Raw genomic sequence first — 25126 nt, forward strand, 5'->3', positions numbered from 1 at the left:
CCTGTGCAAGGTTCTCAAGCATTTATACACAGTGGATCTTTCCTCGAGGTTGGGATTTGCCAGGAGCTAGTCCCAAAGTAGCACAGTGTCGGTTCGCGCCATGCTCGGATTGCAGTAGTGCGCCGTTTAGGTACTCAAGCGTACGGATAGGATAAAGGCGACAGAACTACCTACACTAAATGCAAGGCTCCTCGCTTCCACATGCACAAGAACACGTCAACAAGTATCCCCATGCATTCTCTACAGCTCCTTTTAGTATCAGTTCAAACAGGGGATGGGACAGACAGCCATGCCGTCTGAAAGTTGACGTTTCCAGATCTCAACGCGTCACACTTCAACACTTTAACGTTTCCTAACCTCAAGCGGGGCGAAGTGAGACAGGGAGAGACAGAGAGAACAACAGACCGAGCAGCATATACGAGGAGGCAGGTAGGTTGTGTGTACGCAAGCCACGCACAAACAGGTCACTCAAATAGCGCGGCCAGACAGACGACCACACATCTAAATGACCAGGATTACAAACTGCGCCCATTAATGGCCGAGTTTTGTATTTCAGAGCATCAGACTCGAATTGGAAAAACCTTCGGAACAGTCCACCCATGAATTGTAGGGATGCGAATTTCAAGAACAGGCAACACACGAGCGTTGTTGATCGTAGATTTCAGAGGACTGCGCACCTCTAGCGCACGCGCCCAGCTTTCCGAGCACGATGCGGAATGAATTTGTCTATTTCAGAGCAGTCCGCCCATCAAACGTTTTGATCAGCTTTTCGAGACCAGGCAACACATAGGCACCAAGAGACACCTTCTCAGAGCGCCGCGCGCATCTACAGTTCCAACTCAGCGCCCCCGACATCAGGTTCAAGTGCGTTTGTTTCTGGACAGTCCGCTCATGCACACCAGTCGTTTGGCTTTCGAGAACAGGCAACACCTGGGTAGTGGTAATGGGTTTTATGAGAGCGCCGCCGACATCCGAAACAGAGCCCTAGCTTTCGAGACATCCGACTTGACTTTGGAATCTTTGGAGCAGTCCACCCATGTTAACGGCAGTCTGCAGTTTCGAGAACAAACACCACATGCATATTAGTGGATCCACTTTCTGGCATACCACGCACATTCCGGTCACACACCGTACTTTCAGAACATCAAGCCAGAACCTGTCAAGTATTTCAGATCAGAACACTCATATATCTTTCTGGTGGTGTGCTGAGAACAGGCAACACATAAGAGCTCACAGGAGCGCTGCTCAGAGCGCCGCGCACATCGTTTGCTCTAACCCTGCTTTCCGGACATGTTTCTGCAACTATCTGATTTTCAGAGCAGTCTGCACATGCAATTTCTCGAACAGGTACATAAGGAGAGAAGACGCATGAATAGTCTATTGACATGATTTTCGGGCGTGCCGCGCACATTCAAACGACCTCTTCAGTCTTTGGGAAATCAGTCTGAGGTTGAAAGACTTTCGACGCAGTCCGCACATTATTCGTCGTTATCCACCTTTGGATTACGCAAGCCGCATGGCTGCTCGCTGGGCCTTTATACAACTGTAGGAAGTGGAGTGCATGGATGCGAGGCCTGATGAAGTGCGCGGTGCACACAGGTCTTCTTCGTCGGATCGTCGCGGGCAGAGAGGTGGGGTGGGCAGACAGACAAGAGAAAGACAGTTCATTCGTTGAGAATGATTGGTGTTTCACGCCACACGGCATAGCAAGCTCCTCATGGCTTTTGTGATTTATGCAGAACGCGGTCTGGGAGTGGGCAGGTCTCCACTTCGGACAGCGCATCAAGAGGAGTTCGGCCAGTTTTCGAGTCTTGTGTATCGAGGCGGGATGCAGACAGGTTGTAGAATTAAGGGATTGTAGGCTTTTACACTGGTGCGTCTGAGTACATTGGGAGGCGTTTTTAATCCGGCGCCTTTGGCCCTTGGAGCAGGCGGACAAGACATATGACGTGGCCTCAACGGTTTCAAGACTTCGCATATGGTGTTTATTTCGAGATGCATGCTGGAGAGGAGGCAGCGGAGAGGGCATCAATCGCCTTCAGGTGGTATTCAAGCCGATGCGCAAGAGTACATGAGATATCTTTTCAGGTTTTAAGTGCTTCGAAAGAGGGAACGAGCGAGCAGACAGAACATAGAGTGAAATCTCGATCACTTTAAGTCGACGCTTGTAATGTATTCAATGTTGAGTTGTAGGCTGAAAGAGGTGCAGAAGATATGTATGTGTCGACGAAGTCTTCATATACCCCTTTTGAGCTGGTGCGTAGGAGTGCATGGGAAAACAGTCCCAGGGCATGAAATGATTCCCGAACTTTTGGAGCTCAGGCCCAGGAACGATTTGGCTTTCGAATGCTGGAGAGAAGAGGCAGAATACCCATGAGCATGGAGGTATTCAATCTCAAGCATAGGCCTGTGTTCAATGTTTAGAGACTGTTTGCGAGTCAGACAGTTGGAGATAGAACCTTAGAAGGCGGCAGACAAGACATGAATCTTTCTTACTGTAAGATCAAGCGGAGACCCATGAAATGTATAGTTTTGAGGCGTATGCTGAACAGAGGCAGTGCCGCACGGATCATGTACGCGGATTGATGGTTTCGAGCTTGCACGCATAGGTATAGCAGAGACTGGTGAATTTGCAGACTATATATTGACGAGGTATTACAACAATGAACTATTGGGGTGTCGAGAAATGTGGTAGATTTGCCATGAACAATGTTGTCGCGAGATTTACTAATTGTCAATTCTTGTCGCTACTGACGAACGAAGTAGATAGGGCTTTTGGACTGTTGTTCAAGAGCCTATGAGTTGCGATGAGTTATCGGTGATTCAAGAAAAGACACCCCCGTACCAGTACAAGATAATACAGCAGCATGAAAGAGCAGACGAAAATTATGCTCTGGTGATAACGGCACACCACCCAGTGTTTTTTTATCACAACCCTCGATCCTGGCCTATCCATCTCGTCGTGATCTGTAGTCAGCCGCGCTTCGCATTCCGTGGTAGACGAAGGTATCCCTCGGGAGATCATGGCATTGATGACCGTAGTATGTTGGCACCTTTTGGCTAGATCCATTGCTGTCCAGCCATGAATATCCTTTGCATTCAAATTCGCCGTCACTCCTAGGCTTAGCAACGTCTCCACAGCCGCGACGTTGTCTGCACAGACAGCATAGTGCAGTGCAGTTCTTGACCGATGATCGACCGCGTTGACATCAAGTCCAGCGCCCACGAGCATATGTATTGCCCGTGAACTGCGGCCACTCTCGGTTGCGAAGTGTAGCGCAGTCCTCCCTTTGTAATCGGCGCCTAACAGGTCCGAACCGCCTTCTTGCAGTAATCGAGACATGATACCGATGTTGCCTCTTCTACTCGCGAGATGAAGGATTGTACGGCCTTCATCATCAAAATTATTGAGATGCGAGCCATTAGCGAGGCAACGATCGAGGTCTGCACATGAGGCACTCTTGCTTGAAGAGACGTAATGCGCCATAGTCATCCCACGAAAGTCTTTGGCGACAATGTCGGCGTCGGCGTAGTGGTACTCGATGACTGACCTGACAGTGGCGTTGAAGAAGGTATGCAGTGCAGTCCGCCCCGTACTGTCTTGATGTGCAAGATAAGCGCCATGCTCTAGTAGGGTACTTATGATAGTGTACCCGCAGTCTTCTCTCACGGCCATTTGTAAGGGGGTTCTGTTGTAGTGTAAGATGAAGTCATCGATGTCAAGTATTGTGACTGTTTCTTACTCGCCAAAATCGTTTTCTGCGTCCACTGCGCTACCTTCAGCCAGAAGTCCTTCCAAGACTTCGACATGATTACACCGCGCAGCAATCTAGAATTAGATTAGCGTATCACTCAAATACGAGAGCAAAGGACTTACATGTAGGAGCGTATCGCCAAGTCCTGATGTATCCCGCAGGCTCACGCGCTTGAATTCGAGTAACTTACGAAGCGCATTCCAGTTTCCTTGCTCGCACGCTATATACGCTGGATGCGTCGGCCATAGCATCCCATGCATGTCGATCTTGGAGTTTAGACAAAGAGCAGATCCTTTGAAAAAGCACGAGAATGTGAAGCAGACCCGCCTCTTACCAAGATGCTTCGTCTGGATCGTGGAGACCGCATAAAAGCCCTTGCGCCAAGAAGCGCTTTCAAGGACCGCTTTGCCTTGGCCAGACCAAGTTCTGATTACAGCAGGTCCAATGCGGATGTCTGCTGAGCAGAGCTTGAGATTGAGCATGACCCAAGATCGGATCCGAAGACCGATGGGTTCTGATAGTTGACTCAGATGAGCAATCAGACTCTTGGAGAGTGCTGCCCTGCCATTGATAGAGACGTTACTGCTGTTTACGGCTGTGTTAGGTTGAGTATCGATGTTCATCCTGATGTTGTCGACGGGTCTCTGTGTAATAGGTAAAAGCTGTTGCTGCGGGTATGGAGTAGGTGGCGAGACAGCGTTCTGTATGCTGATTTCCAGAACATTGATCTGCAACTTCCTGAAACGATCAGAAACTTTCTCCATGGGTATAAGGGCAGTTACTGACATTTGGGTTGTCTGCACTTCCATAGAGAAGATGCGGACCCAATCATCTAGCGAGTTGTAGAACTTGCGAAGTTGTCGATCTGACGAAAGCCATGTCAGCCGTTCCCACACACGCTGGGTACGGCTGCTTTTCACCAGTGTGCTGCTCTTCTGTATCCTGTTCTCCAAATCCTTCACCTCTAAAAGAAATTCGCGAAAACTGTTTTCGAAGATGTGTCCCAGCTGCAAATCAGGGCTGATGGCTCTGTGCGAATATATAGCCAAAAGTGCAGCGATGGACTGATGCAAACATCGCAACTTGATAGCTTGCGAGTGAATCTCTTCCGGGACCTCTCGAATGTTCAGCATGAAATTATAGACAAAGTCGCACGTGGAACCAGCCGCTGCAAGCAAAGTCAGAATGCTGGCTACAGAAGAAACGGGCTCCATTGCGTGGGACGCCGCAAAAGCTGGCTTTTCTTGTCTCAGCGCACCCTTTCGCAGAGGTAGCGTGAGATTTACGGAAGAGCTTGTAAAGGAGTGGCGAAATTTGGGGTCGCGTCCTCAGCAGGATCTGTACACCCTGCTCAGCCTTGTGACGAAGCGGCAGTGCGACCTATCAGAGTCAGCTACGTGCAAGGCATCGTCTGACCCTGCAGTTGCCAGAGATATAAGGCACAGCCGAGCTTGATAATCACTCAGCCTGTTTCTCCTGGCTGCCTCGAATCTACCACGCGATTTTGCCTCAGCTTTTTGGGCTGTCTTGCCTTCCGACGTCAGACTGTGTCACAACCTGCCTTACATTTTGAACTGGATTGAAGAATACAGCCAGGCGAGTTTGTTAAGAGAGTATAGCAGCAAAATGGCACGACCGAAGACGCCTACCGATGCATACCAGAAGGAAGGAAAGTATCGTACTGGCGACAGTGTGTGGGTTCTAGATGGCGGTAAGCTCTCGAGAGATCGCACAATGAGGGGATTTGACAAAACCCGCAGGACGATGGTGGAAGGGGAAGGTCAAAAAGAACGACCTTTCGAGTGGTCAGAATTGGAAAGTCGAAGTCACGCTGGATGACGGAGAGCGTCGCCAAACCTCCGTGAACAAAGACGATATGCGAGTGCGACCATAAGTCCAAACAACCCCGAGCTCGCATGTAGGAATCAAAGGTCATGTTCCTGTCTCTTCGACGTCCTTACACCACTCAGCTGTGAATTCCAGTGGCAGCACTCAGCCTTGTCTCCCTTTGACTCCCAAGTCGCATGCAGGCTAGGCGTGCTGATGTAATGCGCTTCATACAGAGACTACAGCTCACCATTGGTGATCACATGCAAACGACTTGGTAGAATGATAATGGTGTGTTGAGATGAGGCTCTGATCAGGTGGAGGACTCTCTGCCAAGACGTCGCCCTGCCGTCGCATCCGCGGTGGCCGCATTGATTAACTCCGCCTGCCTTCCAACGCTTCCAGCAGCAGCAGGCTTTGTGCCTGTGCAAACCAACCTGGAACATTGAGTTTCCGCCTGCTCTTGTGAGATGGTCTCAGCACCTGATCGCACTGGCGAGCCATCGCGCGAACCCTGCGACGACCCTGTCGAAGCGAAGTCCATGTGGCAGACGATCAAGGCTGTGACGAGTCATAGAGCACAGCACATCACGGCTGGGAAATCACCATCAGTAGCATGTGTGGTGGCGGCCTCGGGCATTCAAGCTACTTTGCCGTCTGGACTCGACTCGGTCCTACTTACCGGAGTTCGATCCAGCGCGCAAAGGTGGGTCTCCTCCCGACGACTGATGTCATGTACCAGTTCCTGACAGATACATCTCACAGCCATCAGCATGTTGAACCTCGCATTGTACCGCGTCCATTCCCCGATGGTCCTGCTAGATTTCCATCAACCACTGCGACGCATTCTCAGCTTGCCAATAGCCAACAGCGATCAGGAAGCGGAAGCACGGCAGCTGGCAGCGATGCGGATTCAAGAGTTGATGAGACAGTCTCCGATGTAGATGACAGCGAAGGAGAGCGATATCTCGCGCGTTCAATAACGGGTCGTCTATCTGAGCATGAGTTCCAGACCTCCTTGCCCAGTCCACGTACGTTAACTTTCAATCTGAACATTGCACTTTTAGCTCATGTGGAACAGGATGGAATGCCCGCTGAGCTTCGCGACATTGGTGGATATGCTTCAGTACTTCCAATACGGACAGTGCTCTCCATCCTTAATGCATCTAATGTCCCGTTCGATCTGCCCTCTCTGGCATCTAGTTGGCGGGCAATTGCCTGCATTTTTTGTTATATACCCAAGCTTCCATATATTGTCCTTCAGGTTTGACATAGCCAACCAACATCATAATCGTATCGATTTCAAAGACAGCACAACCGTCGACGCCCCACATCAAGTTCACCCAATTAGATTTTGAAGAAAAAGCTGTGTCCTCTACTGCGGGATCAATCCTGCAACTGGGGTTACTTGGCTTCTTTTGGCCACATTACAAGAATGCGCAAGAATCTCTCAGCCTTGGGCTGGAGAGCTGTGCATTCTGATCAGGACTCCGGTCGGCGTTCGGGCTCTCAAAGGGCGCTGCATGTCATACGAGGCACGTGGGAGGCCCCAACCACTGCCTGCAGGTATTCTGGGGCAAATAGTTGCGGAAAGAGTAGGATTGGATCTTTCACCCAATCACGGCGAAGGTGGCTGACGCACCATTAATTTGCTGACAACCTCCTGGCCGCAGGAGGGCTGCTCACAAGGCTGAGGCATCCACACTGGCGAGGCTGAGACAACGCTGCTGGAGCATTAAGTCCATCGCAAGGAAGCGACCGCAATTCCGGTTTTCTACCGACTGACGGAAGACAAGATCCATGTTCCAGGTATTCCGTTGACCTGGCGCAACTGTATCGTATCGAGCCAATTCACGCGATCCTCTATAGCCCTGTTACACACCCACGATAACAGTACATATCGACCATGCCGAAGAGGAAGAGACGGACTCATCCTGGGGGTGCTGCGCCTTTAACTGATCTCAAGTGGGAACTAAAGCAAGAGCTGGACCGATCAGGTTATGGAAATACTAAGCGTGACGCAAAGTTCATATCCATGGGGTTCATCACCAGGCTTTTCAGCTTGTCCAAGCCTTCAAAATTGAAGAAAAGCCTGGAGAAGGACTGGGAGGCAGTGAGAAACATGGGCGATGAAAATCGTTTTCCCAATTTCACGCTTGAGCAGCTTGAGGAAGACGTGCGATCGCGAACCCCTAAACTTTACACGATACTGCAGCTGATTGACCAGCCACAACTCATCATCCCGTTACTCTATGGAGAAACTCCGGTCACAGACAGTATCTGGGAAGGCCATAGGACTCATCGAGAAGATCTTCCATACTGTACCAAGGACTACCTTCGCTCTGTCAAATATCTGAGTGAGTATGCAGAAGAGATCTACGAAAAGCAATGGTACGTCCCTCCGGTCCTACGATCGAATGCTTGCGAAATTTTCCCGGTCGGACACTTCCGATTTCCCTTCGCAGAGGACCCCGTGACGATTGGAGAAGGGGGGTATGGCGAAGTGTATAAAGTCAAGATCGCCCCTGGACATTTGAAACTGGAGGAAGATCACAGTTACGAGGAGGTCCGTCTGAACACATGACTCCATTTCCATTTCTAATTTTATGTGGCTAATGGAAGAGCAGGGTAGTTTTGTGGCATGGAAAGAAGCAAGATTGGACCGAACAACCCGCGCAGCAGCAAGAAAAGAAGTCGAGACGATCAAATCACGCACTCACTGGAACATCGTCAAATTTCACACAAGCTTCTTTGCTGGACGCGAGCGACCCTGGGCTCGAGACGAACCTGTTGAATGTCTTCACATGTTCTTTCAATATGGGAATTCGACGATGGAAGGATGGTTTGAGAGGAAATCTGCACCTCCAACCCTGGAGAATGAGTTGGAGAGGCAAAAATTTGTGATGAAGAGCATCGGAGATATTACAGAAGCCGTGATGGTCATACACAGGACTGACGAGCATGGGGAGGTGGCTTTCCACCATGACCTTAAGCCAGGTAATATTCTGTTCTTTGACAGTCACCCGGGTACATGGAAGATCTGCGACTTTGGTATGGCACGCCTGAAGTATTACACCGAGAGCAGCACTGCGCAAGGCCCAAACAACCGGTTCGGCACCCCCGACTATCAGCCGCCTGAGTACATCGAGAACGGCACGGAAAGTCACGGACGACCCTTCGATGTCTGGTCACTTGGATGCATAATCCTAGAGTTAGCAACTGTGTGGAAGTTTGGATGGGCAGACGAAGGCATCCATGAATTTAGGGAACGTCGGCGCCAAGCAGCCTCCTCGCTGGCAAACGCTGATAGGTCTAGTTCCTCCCAATCAGACCATGCCCCGTTCAAAGGGAACCAGCAAGTCATCAAAGACTGGATGGACCAAATCGAATCTGGAAGTAACGTGGACGCCGATTTTCGAAAGGTCCTCCATTTAGTATCCGAAATGCTAGTCTCGAAAGCACAGAGGATTTTCGTCTGGGAGGTTCACATGGACCTATATCAGCAAGCAAACCCCGGCTTGACGCGGCAAGAGTTGCGCGACTACTTTCGCCGCAATGTCGTGCAGCGTCCCAAGGAAAATAGGAATGGCTCCAGTGATACTCACAATCCCCAGACGCGTGCCCGAGAATTGGGGAAAGATTGGCAACTGGACATTCTTGAGGAACATGGATGGTCTGATGGCCGGCCTCAAGCGACACAACAACTAGCCGTGAAGCGGGTCAACACAGGGACGTACTTATCTACCTTGGAAAAATGCTCAAGCGCTGAGATCTTTGAGAAGAGTCCATTCTATGGGCGCCTTGAGACCGATGCTCAGATCGATGCAGGGTTTGGTACCTCCAACTGCATTGGACTCTGGGGACTGGGCGGAATAGGGTACGTTGAAGATTTCAAGCTACGTTCGATGCTAACGCGGTGCGGTAGTAAATCACATTTAGCCTACCACTATGCCGCGAGGCTTCGGAATCCGCGATTCGAATCAGACAGGAAGCATACATTCTGGGTTGATGCTGCCACCAAAGCTCGATTTGAGGACTCGATACGCAACATTGCACGAGCGATAGGGCTAGTCGCATCCAGCCAAGAAGATATCTACAAGAACGTGCAGACCTGGTTATGCAATGCAGAAAGTGGGCCGTGGATGGTCGTAATAGATGACCTTAACAACAACAATTTCGCTCAGGATCTGGTCCAGTTCATACCCAAGTTCAGCGGACAGATACTCATCACCACGAGAGACAGAGCCGTACTTACGGATCTAGACAGTCTGTTCCCGCAAGGCATGGTGGGCATGATGAGATGTTGTTTCCACATAGAACAATTACCGACGAGCGATCTGCGCACAATGTTCAACATGCTCAGCGGCAATTGGCCTGTACACGATTCGAACACAATCGACGAGCTTCTCGATGCTCTTCCATCACCAGCTTGTGTTCGATTCCTAGTCAAGTACTTCTCTGAGTTCAACATGTCCGCACATGAGCTTCCCAGCGTTTTGGATGCCCCGCGTAGGAATCTCGCCCTTCCTGAGAAAGTATTCACCAATCTGACGCGCAACAACTCTTTTTTCGCACCATTGTCTGATCGCGGTATGTCTGGAGGACCGACCTCGAAAGAGTCCCGTCGTTGGAGCAGCGGAGCATTGAAACTCCTGGGAGAAGTCTCGTTTCTCGACAAGGACAACATTAATCTCGCACTCCTACGACAAAAGTATGCAAAGGAGTTCGTTCTTCGTGAACTTGTCGGACGGCTAAAGAATTGCTCCTTCCTTGTGGCCGGAACAGCTCCTGAGACATTCAGAGTACACAAAACCATCCAGTCACTGATGCGCCAATGGACTTTCACTCACTTTGGTCTTCGTGCGTTGTTGAAACTCCAAGACAACGCTCTTTGCATGATCCTTCACGAGTACAACGACAACAAGCTGCAATCAGCCGAGACCTTTGGAGTCGGAACTTCATCGTACTTTCAAAAGCTACCCTTATTGCAACACTTCGAATACTTTCTGGACTTTTCCAAGGAATACTTCAACCAGATTGGCTTACAAGCTCCTGAGCTATCGTGCTCTTACAACATGGCTCGCTCGGTCATCACGTTCTCGCAAGTGTACCTGGAGGATGGTCGCTACGAGGATGCAGCATGCGTACTCGAATGCTTGAAAACGGTATACAAGGGATCCGAGTGGCGGCCACAGCTGATACGTTACCTCTGCAAAGCCTATACGTCCCCCCCGCTTGCAAGTCGAGACCCAAAACTTCACTCCGACGGGGCTGAAGCACTCGAGCGCTTATATCGATTGTCCATAACGCAGCAAACACGTAATCATGAGCAAGAATGGTGGTGCCTACTGGATTTGGCCAACTGGCATAGCAAGTGCGGACAGCCGGAACAAGCTCGAGCAGTCATCGAAAGACTGCGAGAAGTCAACATGACTGCAAGGCTTGGGAAACCCATTGTATCTCGAAACTGCACGCAAGGACTTTGTGACTGGGCCGTGCCATGGATGTGCCCCCACGATCGTCACTTCCCAACCCAGACGATTGAGATAAAGCTCGCCATCGCCAAGTCCATTGCAAAGGCTCGTTATCATGTCGCCATAGCGAAACGAACCGAAGTACCAAAAGAGAAAACGCAGGCTCTTTGCACCGCAAGAGATTTACTCTTCACTGCGAGGACGGTAACGGAACAGCAACTTCCAAACGAATACGAATGGCTATCGAAGCAAGACGAAGACCTGGCTGATGTTCTGTGCAGAATGGACGACACTATCTCTATCAAAAGGGGTATTCACATTTACACAGAGCTCACTAGCTCACCGTTGTCAGGACGATCAGGAGTCAGCGAGTTGAGAATGTGGGGTCTCAAATGCAGCCTGGCTTTTGCACGACTAAAGCTCCATGCCGAGAACACCGACGAAGTCAACGCACAAGCCTTCAATGTACTACATTGCGCACTCGAGGACAGTAAAGCACGATACGGACGCCCTGAAGGCTTGGTTTTCGACGGTCACGTGCGCGTGTGCGCACATATATTGCGAGAAGCGTGCGAGATGATTGGCAACAAGGAGGAAGCAAAGAGAATCGCAGTTGAGTACAGGCTAGAGGTCATTCCACGCGCTTCGACTCTTCCGGTGATTGATGAGAGGAATAAATTGGGTCCAATTGTCCTGCTACTGGTATTTTTCGCCCTATATTTCCTACTGGCTCGACTGTTCGAGTGTGTACATGCTGCGTTGTGAAGCTATCAGGGTAGAATCTGGCTGGTAGGGAACTTTCATTGAGTCTTATACTCCAAAGTATCTGAGCTGCCTGAGGTCTGATCCATGAACGCCACACACATATTGAGGCTTGATGTTCTCCAACACCAGCCCAGTGCATCGACGCCGTCCGCAAAGGCGTTACAGAACGGATTGTCCTACACTCAAAGAGCCATTGCAACAGGACTTAAGTACTCACAAATTACGAACCTAGAAGGGAGGCATAATACAACATTCTAAAGCTTGAAACTACAAGAAAAAGCTTTCTGCTTATACTTATTGTCTGGCGCCTGCCTGCTAGGTTCGTGAGTTGTGACTGCCCAAATCTTTGTCATAATAGCTCTTTGAGCATGACAATGAGTTTGAAGGTGCTAGACGGCGAGAGTATGTATATTGATGCGCATACACTACAGCACCCTACATTAAACCATCGGCAATTGCATTCCAGACGCTTGATAACGCGAGGAAGACGTCCGCATCGTCGAAGATGAAGAGACGTAGAACGATAGCCCGCAATGACTGCCACCAGGGAATAACGGGCGTCACCATCTGTCTACCTGTTCGGGCTGTGTTGAAGCGTTGTAAGCGATTCGACTCGACTATTTCCCGAGCCGACAGTTGACGCATCATCCATGTCAGAAACGCTTCTATACTCGCCCAAATCTGCTGACGGTTGAGGTGTTGTCTGCTGCATCACGTGGCTACGTCTCGACCGCAATGACAATCGATCCTGCTCCAGAACAGAAGTCGAGCCGTCGAGACTTTCCTCAATCTCAGTCTCCAAGTTATCTGCCCACTGCATTCTTACTGCGATCTCCTTACTGACGTTTGTCATTTCATCAATTTCCATAAGTCGTTCGTCTTTCTCGCCGGATTCATCCGCAACGTCTACCGCATTTTGCTGATGAATGTCTGGCGGCGAGCTTTCGTGTTCTTTCCCCAGAATTCTGCTACCGTAAAGGATGAGCGGTAGAATGCTCTCCTTCCACACTGGCCGATCATGCCGCTCTTGCCAATCCGACAGGAGAGTCCACGCTAGGAGGCCAGTTGCCACAAGTGTTAGCACCCAGGGCAGGAGTAGCCATCGCCAATGCATAGCGACGCAAACTGAATCCCTCCACGCAATTCCTTGGGTAGTATCCAGAGGCAAAGTCTGAATCTCCCAGCTTTTCTTATCCCAGTGAGCACTTCCGTACTCAGTCCGGAATCTGTTCGTCATAGCAGTGGCAAATGCCTCAAACCAGCTGTTCATGAGCGGAATCGTCGTATTACCGTCATTGTAAAGTGAGTTCAGTACGTATTCTGAACCAACCCGTTACTGCCATCGGATCAGTCCTACGATCTGATATCACCTTGCCACATTGTCGATACTTCTTTTGTGTTGTGCATGTACCGGTGAAGATGTTCTCGATGAGTAAACTAGCAATCGCATTGGCGAAAGATCTCTTTTGACGGTAAACACAAGCATTAGGGGCTGTGATGTTGCGAATCATGTCCTGAAATTCGTCCTTGGAAAAATCCAGCAGGTTGAGCGTGATATAATCATGATCAGTGCGGCGTTACTGCTCATCGGAGATGCTGAATGTGTGTCCTTGATATTGACATGGAGATTTTACGACTACGAAGTCTGGTGTCCCCGGCATGCGATCGAGAGTAGAAGCTTCTTGCGCCCAGTTCCATAGATCTAGACTCGAGTCGGAGGAGCGCGTGAGAGATGGCGTCACATCCAATTGCATCACTTCCATTTCTACCAATTTCTCGGAAAAGGTGCTCTTGGTGACGGAAGTGGCGTAGGTGCGTACACATGGATATAGACTGCAGACTAAAGCAGTTGCAGGACGATCTTGGATGTCGGTTGCAAGAACTGTGACGTTGACGTAGGCCGATCTCGCGGCAGCTTTCGCTTCAGTGTTCAGTAAGTCACCCATCCAGTCAAGGGTTCGTGACGAATTGATGGTGACAGGTGCACCCCAACTTCTGAATCTGTCGACCTCATACTGTGGTGTTACATTAAGCCTCCACGGGCTGGTAGGGAGAGAATACTCGACATGCTCAACCGTGAAGTCCGTGATATTGCGCATCTGCAAGAGAGATGTGACGTCTGTGCACTTGTTACACACTCCCACGGTAGAGTGCGTGCTGTCTTCGTTGAGATCCTGCTGTCTCATCTGTGTCGAAATGAAAGAAACGTTGTTATGTGTGAAGGTACAGTTGCCTGTAGCGCAGTCGGCGTGTATCTGATTCTCCATTCCATAAGGTAACGACACAGCAGATATGATGGCTGCATAGAGGTCAGGCGACACAAACGTATCCAATGCACCGCCGTAACATTCGCCAGAGCTAAAGTCACATTCAAAGAAGCCCTTGCGTCTAGGAACGTTATGAGCGTACGGTATGGAAGCGTTCAACTCCAGAGCTGGGAATAAACAGTCCTGCGTGCGACTGGCCTGCTGTACGAAAGGTCCGACCAGGAAAGAGACTGCAACAGTACTTCCAGCGATAACAGTAACGGGGTCTCTCCAAAGAACTTTGAAGATAAGACTCATTGCTCCCAGAGTGCCACGGCTACCAGCATCGAATATCTCGAGATCGGCTAATGGACGCTTTTGATCGGAGAACCACATCCACTTCCTCTGCGATACAACCTGCGAGATGATGATCACCAAAGTTGCTCGTAGGAAAGTAGACAGGAGAGCAAGCAGCGCGTTGAGGTTCAAGTATTGACCCCAGTCGGGCACGGTCTGAGTATCGAACTGAGCCAACAACACAGCAATGGCGATGTTGAGTCCCACGGAGAGAAGTACTGAGGCTATCTCATATTTCCAAGGGCCCCAGATACGGTACTGGCGGCCCGAACGCCGACGGTGGCTTCCTTTTGGCATTATTTGTGGCGAGCATCTAGCTTGAAGCCTAAACACGTCAGTATTCAACATCAAACTAGATAGGAATTCCTTACAGCTGGAATCATCGATAGCGGTTGAGCAAAATTGCATGCGACGGCGCTGCTCGGGAGATTTATCGCAAAAACGGAAAACTTGACAGCACCTTTATTTCTGGCAAGGCCAACAGGCCAAAACATATGTCATGGCAGTAGATGTTTCTATTTCCAACTGGAATGCTGACGCCCGCTCTACACTGAGCCAATCAGCAGTCCACCTTGACGCTGCTGTGATCAACGTGTATACATGCCCTCTACATGCTCAGCCTTGCTGGCCTGACAGAAATAAAAGTGCTGTGCCTCGCTACTTATCGCATGAGAGTTTAGTGTGCTTCCCACAAGCCTGCTGTACTACGCAAAGATAAAGTTCCACAACCGATAGAGGGGCAGAACCAGGCTGAGGTTACAGTACGCCAACCAATTGTACTCAGCCGCGCAGCTACATGTGTAACATACTACGGGATCGGCGGTTGCACCACGATTAGCCAGAAAAAAACAGCACGCCTCTTAGAGCCGCCCTAGACAACCAGTCAGCTACATACACCGGGACCCGCGTATGTACACGTCCCAGAAGAAGGAACGAGGCTGGAAGCAAGACACGAGCATTCGCCTCGCCAGCATACTCCTCACAAACCTTCATTCTCCATGGAGCAGGCAATATGGAATCGCCTCGTAGACTACATCCCTATCTAGCAGACCAAGTTTCCGTGCGCCTCCAACCGCTGGGTATACAGAAGGCAGTTGATAGCAGTAGTGCCTAGCCTGCCTACCTATTGAACACAAAGCCACGGGCGGGTAGTCTGTCAGAATCTGCCTGTGGGTATTGGAATCTTGTAGTCATCGCCTGTTAGAATCTGATTGTGAGCTGTCTTCGTTCCCTCGTGATGCGCGGTATTTCGATGGGTCTCGTGCTTTATACCCTCGTTAATGAAAACTTTCAGAGAAGACCACATAGACATAGACTAAGCAGCACAATTTCCTCTCCCGAATAGGTTGATCTCCTCCCCTTTTGCATGAGGGATCACCGTGAGCAAGCGGTAAGTAGGGCTGCCACACAAAGACAGCTTTAGCAGCCGCCGAGTCTGAACCAGCGAGGACTCGCCCTTTGGCAAAACCCAGCGAGGCAGATGAGCCACTCCACCCGCCAACCCCAGCGCACCAGAGCGTCCTTCACGCAGCCCAAAAGAACGTGACAGGACCCAGAAACCCGCCAGTCTAATGAGTCCACGCGTCGCCGCGCCTCCGTTTTGCGCCTGCGCCCCCTGATCCCCAGCGCCGCGAGTACGCATCACGACCTACCTCCATCTGCTCTCCATACCACGCACCCAGAACCATGAACTCTCAACACGAACGCCCACCATCAACGTTTATCGTCTCCACTCACTCCGCTTCCAACCCGCACTTTACCAACGCAACCCCCTGCACCCCCGCCGCAGAACCTGAAACCAGAGGCTCTGGGAAACGGACCCGTCCACTGCGACTCCAAGCCTGCAAAGTCGACTTCGTGCCTAGATTATAATTGCTGGTGTCACGGACCTACTCGCTTGCGTCAGCGTTGGAGATAGATCAGCGTACGGCGGCGGTATAGCAGTGTTGTAGCAGTGAGGCGGCGGGCGTGTGCTACTACGCGTGCCAGGAGCGGAGAACTACCGGGGAGCGCGGCAGCTAGAGGCTTTGAGCGGGGTGATGGGTATGGGTGTGCGTGGACATGAACACGCAGAAGGGATTACTGATGAACGAGGAGGAGTGAGTGCGCGAGTCGACACGTTTTCGCCTGCAGGAACTTGCATATCGCATTGATAACGCGCTTCGAGCGACTCAACAGCCTCGCAACGGCGACTCCATGAGACTGATTTCGGGCGCCAGAGCCAGAAAACAAAACAGATTGACGCTGTGCCTGAACACTCTTTCCTTTTGAGTGCATAAACGCCGTTCGCCGTTCGCTAGTCGATTCCAACATCCAAAATCTAACATCTGACATCTGACGTCTGCCCCCTTGACTTCCACCTCCCTGGATTCTCACTACACACCAACCCCCACCAGCCCGCCCAGCCCACCCAACCCCTCCCCCGCACTCGCCAACCTAGCACACAGCTGCAGAAAAACCACCGTCTCCGTGGCCGCCAGATAATTCAGCGTATCCAGCAGAATCTTCAGATGGCGCGTAAAGCTGTCCTCGTACTTGGTCAGCATGTCGAACATCTTGTCGAGGCGGTGGGGGTCGAAGACGGCGTGGGCGTGGCGGGAGGAGGTGGCGTCGCCCGGGGAGGGGGACAGGGTGGCGTTGACCGAGGCGACGAGGTGCGGGTCGCTGGTGATCAGGTAGCGCGAGAGCGAGTAGGTGAAGGTGGCGAACATGTTGCAGGTGGACATTATTTTGTTGTTGATCTGCGGGGGGGGGGGGGGGGTTAGTTGGAAGTGGTCAAGGGGTGCGTGTGGGGGATATGTGGGGGGCGCACCTTGAGCAGCTTGCTGTTGGTCAGCATGCACTCCTTCAGACACGTCGCGAGGAAGTCGACGTGGTCTTGCATCAGCTCGTCGACGGTGCGCTTGACGCCCTCGCCGGCACCGGGGGCCTTGCTCGCCTTGCCCTCTTCGCGCAAGCGCGACATGAGAGACACCCAGTTGGGCTCGATGACCTCGGCGGTGCAGTAGTAGGTGAGCTGCTGCACAAAGACCATCATGCGGGCGCGCAGCGTCCAGGCGCGGCGCTTCCACTGCTCGATGCGCGGGTTCTTGGAGCGGTGCTTCCACATCGAGTTCTTGCCTTGCTCGCCCCAGCACTTGGCCAGGTCGGTTTCGAGGTGCTTCAGGCTGAGCAGGAAGCGGAAGAGCAGCTGGTAGCGGGTGAGGGTCACGCGGCTGACGACGAGCGACAGCGGGAAGGGCATGTTGTAGTCGAATACCAGCGCTTGGTATCCCGTAATGTCCTTGTCGTTTGTGATGTTGTCGGTGTTCGCGGGGGTGTAGTTTGATATTGACGTCGCGGCTTCCTGGTCGAGGCCTTGCACGTTGACAATCTTCATCAGCCAGTTTGTCAGGCCGACGTCGTTGATCTGGACCTTGATGTCCTCTTTGTAGGGGTCCTCTACGGCCACCGAACCGGCGTGTCGAGTGGCAAGGTCGAGCAGCGACTGCAGCTTGCCAACATTGACGTGCTTTGCTGGCTTCTTGAGCTCCAGCTCGCCCATCTCGAGGAAGTAGGTGAAGAAGTCGGAGCGGTCGAGGAAGAAGTAGTGCTTGAGCGAGCGTAGTCGCGCAGGCAGTTGATGTGTGGTGAGGAGGAGATTGAGAAGCGAAGAGTTGGCGGAAGCATATGCAGAGTTGACATTGTCGAGGAATCGTGGGTCGTCGAAGCTTGTCGGCGCGTCCTCAACGCGCTTGCTGACGTCGACGCCGCCGCATTCGCGCACAACGTTGAGGTACTTGCCGGCCAGCAGCACCTTGTCCTTGACGGCCTCCAGCTGTGGCGGTACTAGTGCGTCTCGGATGGTGTACCTCTTCTCCCAGTACTCGTCTGTGTAGTCCTGATCCAATCGCTCGCGCTTGATGCTGCGCTGCTCCTTGACCAGAAACTCGGCGTGTGGATCCTTGATGCCGCCATGGTGCAGCCACTCGTTGAGCATGGCCATGTACGGTCTGCTCGCCTCTCGAAGCAGTGTTGTGAGCAGGGTCCTCGCGGCAGGATCGCCAGACATGGACGCCAGGCGCTTGGTGATCAGGCCCAGCACGCTGCCGCCCTTGCACATCTTCTTGACGGTGGCGCCGCCCTCGCGCAGCGACTCGAGGATGTTCTCAAAGTCGTTGGTGTCGTCGTCGGTCTCGTCGTCCTTGTCGTCCTCCAGGATGCCGTTCGCCTTGAGCAGCTCGATGGCGGTGGTGTACAGCTGGAAGAGCATGTGGCTCGTCTGCTTCATGTGCAGGTTCAGGACGTGCAGGGTGAAGGCGCCGTTGGTCAGCGACTGGTGCTCCAGCTGGGCGATCAGGGTCAGGTAGTCCTTGAGCAGGCGGCGCACGGCGGCGCACAGGGCGTGGTTGACGGCGCCGTACTGGTCGCGGCTCAGCACCTCGACGCACGTCTCGACGGCAATGTAGTGGGTGGCGGTGCGCAGCATGGCGCGGGCCAGGTCGGTCAGACTGGGGTCCAGGCCGGGCAGCAGCTGGAACTGCGGGCCCAGCAGGCGGGCCTTCTCGTCGTGCGGGTTGTAGGCGTCGGCGAAGCGGATGTACTGGCCCTCGAAGCCCATGAACACGAACAGCAGGTCCTCGATCACTGCCTTCTCCTGCGCGTCCAGCGACAGCTGCGCGAGCGGCGGCGGCTGCAGCGCGGGCGGGGCCGTCGACGCGCGCGGGGGGACGGAGATGCGCGTGGCCAGCGGCGCCGTCGTGTGCGGCACCAGACGGGCGCGGGGGGTCCCACGGCGGCGGCTGCTCGTCGGGCTGCTTCGACGCCGCCGCCTTGGACGGGCGGTCGTCGCGCGCCGGCTTCTCTGCGCGACTGCGGGCGCTGCGCGGCTCGGCCGACTGCTTCTGCGGGCTGCGCGTGCGCCGCACCTCCGTCTCGCGCTCGCGCACCTCGCGCTTCTCGGTGCGCCGCTCCCTCAGCTCCGCCGCCGTCCCCGTGGCGCCGGAGCGCGTGCTGCGGTGCGAGGGCCTGGCCGCGTCGCCGTCGCCAGAGCCCGAGGCAACGCGGGGTCGCGCGCTGGTGTAGTTCGCAGTGGCCGAGCGGCGGTCGGCCGTCGACAGCGGCTTCATCGTGGCGGGGTTGCGGGAGGACATGGCAGGGCGGGGCGCTCCATGGGGGGGCTGCTTGCGCGCACTCGTCGGCGTTCGACTTTGTTTGTTGTTGCAGCGGCCGGCCCTTGACGTCGGCGCGTCGAGGGCTCGCTCCGCAAGTGGGGCTATGACAGCACTACCGTACATACACACATTACCGTACATACACACACTTCTTCAGCCGCTTCTCTCTCGGCGATTATCCGACCAACTTAAATCTCATGCAAGCAAGACGTGCATACAGTTGCAATTAAAAAGTTACATTGAACTCGTGACTATCGCGTGATACAGAACGCTCAAACTCATCATGGCCGTGTTCGTGACAGACCTCGTGCATATCATATACATCGCTCATAACATCCTCCTCATGACAGTCATGCCTCCACCTGAGACCACATTAGCATTTACGCTCCGACAACCGATTCGGTCCTGTGCACAGCATCTACCTTCTCTTCATACGACTCAAACACATGCGTGCCCTCGAGCGCATTCTCGCCAAACACATCGACCTGCGTGCTAGCAAACTTGCGCGCCGGGATGCGCTGCTCAAACAGCATGTCGAGCTCCGCAAAGCTGCGGCCGTTGGGCTCCGGCAGCCGGAAGAACGTGTACACGACGCTGAGGAAGCACGACCCGGCCCAGAAGAAGCCCGCGTAGTTGCCCCAGTTCCACTCGCCGGGGTTGAGCATGTACGGCGTCAGCACCGACGTCAAGATGCCGATGATGTTGTACAGGTTGCGTCCGAGCACCACCGTTTTGATCTGCAGGCGGCGTGTCGAGAGCTCGGCGACCAGCGAGTAGCACACGGTGCCCACCGTGAGCTGGTAGAAGAGTGCCCACACCAGCATGATGACACCTGTGGCCATGGCGCCCGACTCGCGCTTGTCCGATGGGACGAGTCCGAGGAAGCCCATGATGAAGAGCATCGTGCAGAGACCGCACAGTCCGTAGAGGTAGAGCGAGCGACGTCCGATACCGCACTTCATCAGGAACCAGGCGCCGAAGACACCGGCCATGTTGATTCCGTACTGGCCCATGGCGAAGTCGTAGGATGTGGACGGGTCGAGACCAGCCTGCTGCAAGAAGTACGACGAGTACCCAGAGAATGCGTTACCACTCAAGTTCTGGATAGCCCAGGCCATGCAGACAATCTCTGTGCGGCGCAGGTCAACGCCCTTGAAGCAGTCGAGGTAGGTAGCGCCCTTGGTGATCTTCTCTTCCAGGGCGGTCGTGTGCACCATCATAGACACCGTCTCCTCGGCATCGAAGTCAGTCTCGCGATTCAGGCTGGTGAGGCGGAGAAGAGATTTCTTTGCGTCTTCGAGACGGCCCTTGCGGACGAGCCACCAGGGGCTCTCCGGAGCCAGGAAAACACCAATCATGAGCGGCACAGGCCACATCCACTGCAGAGCATACGGGATGCGGTACGACCACTCGTCCTGGCGGTCGACCATAGATCGAATCACGCCAATGCCGATGAGCTGGCCCAGGCCCCAGCAGAAGTTGACATATGTAGTCACTAGAACCGTCAGCCATGCCACGATTAAAGCCCAAGGGGAGCAACTTACAGTATCCACGCAGCGCCACCGGGCACACTTCACTCGCGTACGTAATGGTCAGCGTTTGGAATACGCCCCACGGGATGCCACACAGGATCTCAGCAACCAGGAGATGCACCACGGTCTGCGCCGTGAAGAAGATGGTCGTGAAGCAGATGATCAGGAACAAGCAGCCCATGACGGTGTACCTGTACCCAATCGCCTCACTGATCCAGCCGTTGAGAAACAATCCAATAATCTCGCCCACAATCACACCGTTACTCAGACCAGCCTGCCACGGCGCGGGAATCTCCCACGACCCGTCGGCAAGCTGCTCGCCGTACTTCTCCTTGAACTGCGGGAACCCGAAGAAGTTGTTGAGCAGACACACGTCGTAGCCCTCCATGACGATGCACGTGCTGATCAGCACCGACCAGCCAATGGCCTTGGGGTAGAGCCGAATGCCCTGCCATAGCGTCATGTTGTGCTCTTTCTCGGTCGCGAGGCGGGCATCGTTGATGATCTTGTCCGCGGCGCCTTTGTGGTGCTCGTGGTCTTCGTAGAGCGGCTGGGGCGCCGATGAGGGCTGGATGTCCCTGGGGTCCGCCATGGTGGCAGGAGGGGCCGAGTGCACGGGTTGTGGACGGTGCCGCGGTGTTGCAGTGCAGACGGGAGTGTGGGGCCTGCGGTGCTCCACTTGGGCGCTGTCAAAGAGGCAGGACCTGGGGAAGGTTGCACTTGGGCGTGGTGGTGGGAGTCGAGGTTGCGGCGCGCTGCAACTTAAACAAATTTTCGGTCGAGAGCCGCTGCTTTCCAGCGGGCGGTCAACTGGTCTCGTGGATTCTAATCTCCTGCGGACTCACCGGGCGGTGATTGGTATGAAAGGTGGAGCGCCAGCTGGATGGCGTTAGTTGACAGCCTGCTGTCCAATGAGCATAGCCGAGGATAAGAGCCGGAATACTTAGACTGGACTGGCTTGGTTAGGGCGCGCGACGCTCCGAGTCGGCAGAGCGATGAGATCTCTGCCCTGAGGTCGGTTTCTGGGGTAAACATCGTGATTGGGATTCGGTGTTTGATGATTCGCCCTAGAATGATGCGAAGCATGGTTAGGTGCATGCTTCTCCGCGTTTTAAACGCATGGCGCCCGCTAGAAATCTGGGGGAAGGAGAAGCCGCTGGCGGATCATGGCGAGGCTGCCTCGATGCGGCTCCGGGGGCAAAAGTCCCCGAAATTAGCGCGCGGGCGACGTCTGTAAGCGGCAGACTGGGCAATTCCCGCCGCCGGCGCCACCATGGCTTGACATAAAGGTATCGCCGAACCTCAAAAACGCGTGGATTCATGATACTTGGGGCGCTCAACAGCGGGGAACGAAATTCAAACGCTCAGCTGACTACCTTGATCAAAAGCCGGGCTCTGTGATCTCACGGATAGGTTCAATCGTCCACCTCTGAGTCGGCCGCCCATCGTTTGCCTGGTTCATCTCGACCCTCGGGCCACCTTCCATGGTATCTAGATATCGCGACTGCTCGGTCCAGGCGTTCTGGTCATGACAGTCAGTAATGGCCGCGCGACACTGCAGTTCCTCTTACCTCAAGATGCCATGTTCCATCCTCTGGACCATCCCATGCCTCAATCGTCCAGTATTGGGATACAGCGGACGGGTTTGCAGTTTGGAGAATCGGTGTTATCCTATCGTCCTTCACGCCAAGCTGGCGATCCGGGCCAAGAAACAGGGTGCGGAGGAAGTAGCTCCCATCCTCGTTTGCTTTCAATTGCCAGTACTGCCCAGAGAAGGATCCGGCAACTGCCATCTGAAGCAGACCCTTGCTGTTGACATCATTGTCGTTGATGGTATCAAGGCAGTGGGTTGATGGCTGATACGTGTTCTTCAGGCGGTACCACATTCTGGGGTTGAACTTGTCCACCTGTGGCTGATCGCTCTTCGTGACAGTGATGTCAAACGTCATTATTGGCTGTGAGATTGGTATGTTCGTCACAGAGATGAGCGTGTCAGTCCCTTGGTAAGACTTGCTGTTGGGATTCGACAGCCTGTCGAACTTACGGTTGTCTGTGAACCCTGGATAGGCATCGCCATCGTCTCCTCTGCCAAAGTTCTGCTTCAACTGATCCAAGCCATCAGCCTGCATAAGTTTGATCCAAGGATGGTTCTCGTCTGTGTTGGATCCGATGCGGTCGTCAATGTGCCAGATGAGTAAACCTTTGCCAGGCAAGAACTCGTCGCTGTTGACAGTCTGTCGGTTCTCAACGAGGAAGTATTCTTTGCTGTCGGTATCTCCATTCGTCCAGAGACGATGGATCTTGTATCCGTCCTTTACATCCCGAAGCGTGATCTGGCGGTTACTAGTCTCCACTACAGTCTCAACCCAGCCCTGATTTGACTTGCACCCTGCGCTGTCAAAACCATACTTGAGGATGGAGGTTAAACTTACATGCAGAAGGGTGGACAGGCCGGTCGCCTCCACCGCCCCAGCTGCCGGAGCCCATCAGACACCAGTTCCCAATACCAGCGGATGAGCTGTCGGTATCATATAAGTCTGGCCAGCCGAAGACTGTTATTCGTTAGTGATTGGACACGACACTGCGAGTGTACATATTACCCAGATGGCCGATCTCATGTGCACACACGCCGCACTTGGCATCTGCCGGTACCGTGAGGAAGCCAAATACTTTGACGCCTAGATTGTTGTTATCAATGTATCAGCTGACGGTAAGGGGAAACCCACCATTTGCTTCCCGCTCCTCCGGGAGAACCCACTTGACGCTCCAGATGTCACTTCCGAGGCCGGTTTCCTCTGCAGCGCGTCCTGCATGAACGACCACAAAAGCATCGACCTAGTCGTTTTCAGTGAGAAGGCGGCTTGACGGGAGGAGAGCACGCACGTAGCCATTGCCATCATTGTCATACGGCTTGAAGTCAACCTGGTCTTTCGCAGCCAGGAAAGCCTCATCGGCCATCGTCTGCGAGTTCGGGCCTGGCCACCCCATTCCAGACTCTACTTTGAGTCAGCTCACATCTAGATATCATTGCAAGGGAAGAACACACGATCGTTGGCATAATGGGACATCTTCTCTCTCAGCGTGAACGGCCCAACAACCTCACCGGTCAAGGAGACAGCGTTGTTGGACACCTCCGAGTAGAAATCCGTCACGGAGCCAGTGGGAATCTTGTTCGTAGAAAACCAGAGATCCTTCGTACGATCGATTGTCTCCGGAGGGCACTTCACGTCCTGAAATTCAACTACAACGACGATGATCCTAGGGCACTGAGCTCTGTTTCCAGCGATGTGTGTTTACAAAGAATCTCACCTGATAGCGTTACGCAACGGTGCTCGTTCAAGAGCTGCAGCAGCCATCGTCTTAATGGACGCTTGCGGTGAGAAATGTGATTTGGGAAAGATGGCTCCATCGTCTCGACCGAGCAGGCTAGATTGTCGGGGGAGGGCGGTCTGGACTCTTGCCAGAGTAGCAGCATCGTTTGGGTTTTGCAATTGCAGCCGTTTCGTGCGCGCCAGCAGGGAGGGGTGAGGAGGCACGAAGCATCGTGCTTCGTGGTGTGCGTGGGACATGATGGATATTACTTGGCTAAGAATAATATTCAAGGGTTTACTAATGTGGGTACGAGAGGGCTGATAGATCGATGAACGTGCTACGGTATCCAGGCTGGTCTTATATATGTCTGAGATTACAACAATGTACAGGGAAACATACGAAGGCACCAGCTGATGGGCTGCGATACACCGCTCAGCCAGCAACGGGAGCTGCCATCTTTGCGAAACCTTGATGCCATGCTGACAAGGCAATAATGCGAACTGCTGGGGGCCAGGACGAGCGATAGCTAGTCAGCCGCCAAAAGTAATGCCCGATGGCATACTACACCACACTCATGTAGTGTTTGTGGACGATTACTCGACAGTCAACCAATGACTGGCGAGGATATATAGCTGGATCAGCCTAATAAGGGCAAGGATAAAGTTGTTCCTGTCATGGATGTAGAAATCATACAGATCATGCGCC

General features: G+C 53.2%; 9 protein-coding genes across 9 annotated transcripts; 2 read left to right on the plus strand and 7 right to left on the minus strand.

The window, feature by feature from the left end:
- Positions 1-2615: 2615 nt before the first annotated feature.
- C7974DRAFT_103149 (ankyrin repeat-containing domain protein) lies at positions 2616-4049 on the minus strand. Its single transcript, XM_046134872.1, has 2 exons — positions 3878-4049; positions 2616-3829 (listed from the first exon to the last, which is right to left on the minus strand). The coding sequence occupies exon 2, from the start codon at positions 3674-3676 to the stop codon at positions 2813-2815; it is 864 nt and encodes a 287-aa protein (XP_046001471.1). The 5' UTR covers positions 3677-3829; positions 3878-4049; the 3' UTR covers positions 2616-2812.
- On the minus strand, positions 3740-4969 carry C7974DRAFT_409034 (uncharacterized protein; the record flags this gene model as incomplete). The annotated part of the gene is made up of 2 exons (XM_046143372.1): positions 3740-3829; positions 3878-4969. 2 exons carry the CDS (start codon positions 4967-4969, stop codon positions 3740-3742), a joined length of 1182 nt encoding a protein of 393 aa, XP_046001472.1.
- A 412-nt stretch (positions 4970-5381) lies between these two features.
- C7974DRAFT_372408 (uncharacterized protein) lies at positions 5382-6680 on the plus strand (the record flags this gene model as incomplete). The annotated part of the gene is made up of 6 exons (XM_046140062.1): positions 5382-5466; positions 5516-5637; positions 5864-5873; positions 6063-6288; positions 6348-6613; positions 6664-6680. 6 exons carry the CDS (start codon positions 5382-5384, stop codon positions 6678-6680), a joined length of 726 nt encoding a protein of 241 aa, XP_046001473.1.
- Positions 6681-7147: 467 nt separating this feature from the next.
- Positions 7148-12107, plus strand: C7974DRAFT_103107 (uncharacterized protein). The gene is made up of 3 exons (XM_046134871.1): positions 7148-8148; positions 8210-9459; positions 9508-12107. The coding sequence occupies exons 1-3, from the start codon at positions 7489-7491 to the stop codon at positions 11819-11821; spliced, it is 4224 nt and encodes a 1407-aa protein (XP_046001474.1). The 5' UTR covers positions 7148-7488; the 3' UTR covers positions 11822-12107.
- On the minus strand, positions 12107-13264 carry C7974DRAFT_103081 (uncharacterized protein). Its single transcript, XM_046134870.1, has one exon. The coding sequence runs from the start codon at positions 13089-13091 to the stop codon at positions 12393-12395; it is 699 nt and encodes a 232-aa protein (XP_046001475.1). The 5' UTR covers positions 13092-13264; the 3' UTR covers positions 12107-12392.
- Positions 13265-13398: 134 nt separating this feature from the next.
- C7974DRAFT_468834 (uncharacterized protein) lies at positions 13399-15045 on the minus strand (the record flags this gene model as incomplete). Its single annotated transcript, XM_046146409.1, has 2 exons — positions 14796-15045; positions 13399-14749 (listed from the first exon to the last, which is right to left on the minus strand). Exon 2 carries the CDS (start codon positions 14719-14721, stop codon positions 13399-13401), a length of 1323 nt encoding a protein of 440 aa, XP_046001476.1. The 5' UTR covers positions 14722-14749; positions 14796-15045.
- Positions 15046-16733: 1688 nt separating this feature from the next.
- On the minus strand, positions 16734-19148 carry C7974DRAFT_385521 (spindle pole body component 97). The gene is made up of 2 exons (XM_046140957.1): positions 17237-19148; positions 16734-17165 (listed from the first exon to the last, which is right to left on the minus strand). The coding sequence occupies exons 1-2, from the start codon at positions 19022-19024 to the stop codon at positions 16800-16802; spliced, it is 2154 nt and encodes a 717-aa protein (XP_046001477.1). The 5' UTR covers positions 19025-19148; the 3' UTR covers positions 16734-16799.
- Positions 19149-19799: 651 nt separating this feature from the next.
- Positions 19800-21817, minus strand: C7974DRAFT_103175 (maltose permease MAL61). Its single transcript, XM_046134873.1, has 2 exons — positions 21122-21817; positions 19800-21072 (listed from the first exon to the last, which is right to left on the minus strand). The coding sequence occupies exons 1-2, from the start codon at positions 21699-21701 to the stop codon at positions 19958-19960; spliced, it is 1695 nt and encodes a 564-aa protein (XP_046001478.1). The 5' UTR covers positions 21702-21817; the 3' UTR covers positions 19800-19957.
- Positions 21818-22420: 603 nt separating this feature from the next.
- C7974DRAFT_447077 (immune inhibitor A peptidase M6-domain-containing protein) lies at positions 22421-24678 on the minus strand (the record flags this gene model as incomplete). Its single annotated transcript, XM_046145622.1, has 8 exons — positions 22421-22631; positions 22681-23498; positions 23542-23661; positions 23710-23787; positions 23836-23944; positions 23993-24105; positions 24156-24367; positions 24419-24678. 8 exons carry the CDS (start codon positions 24676-24678, stop codon positions 22491-22493), a joined length of 1851 nt encoding a protein of 616 aa, XP_046001479.1. The 3' UTR covers positions 22421-22490.
- Positions 24679-25126: the final 448 nt, after the last annotated feature.

Source organism: Boeremia exigua (genome assembly GCF_020726555.1).
Source record: "Boeremia exigua strain MPI-SDFR-AT-0100 chromosome Unknown C7974scaffold_2, whole genome shotgun sequence".
NCBI classification, from domain to species: Eukaryota; Fungi; Ascomycota; class Dothideomycetes; order Pleosporales; family Didymellaceae; genus Boeremia; species Boeremia exigua.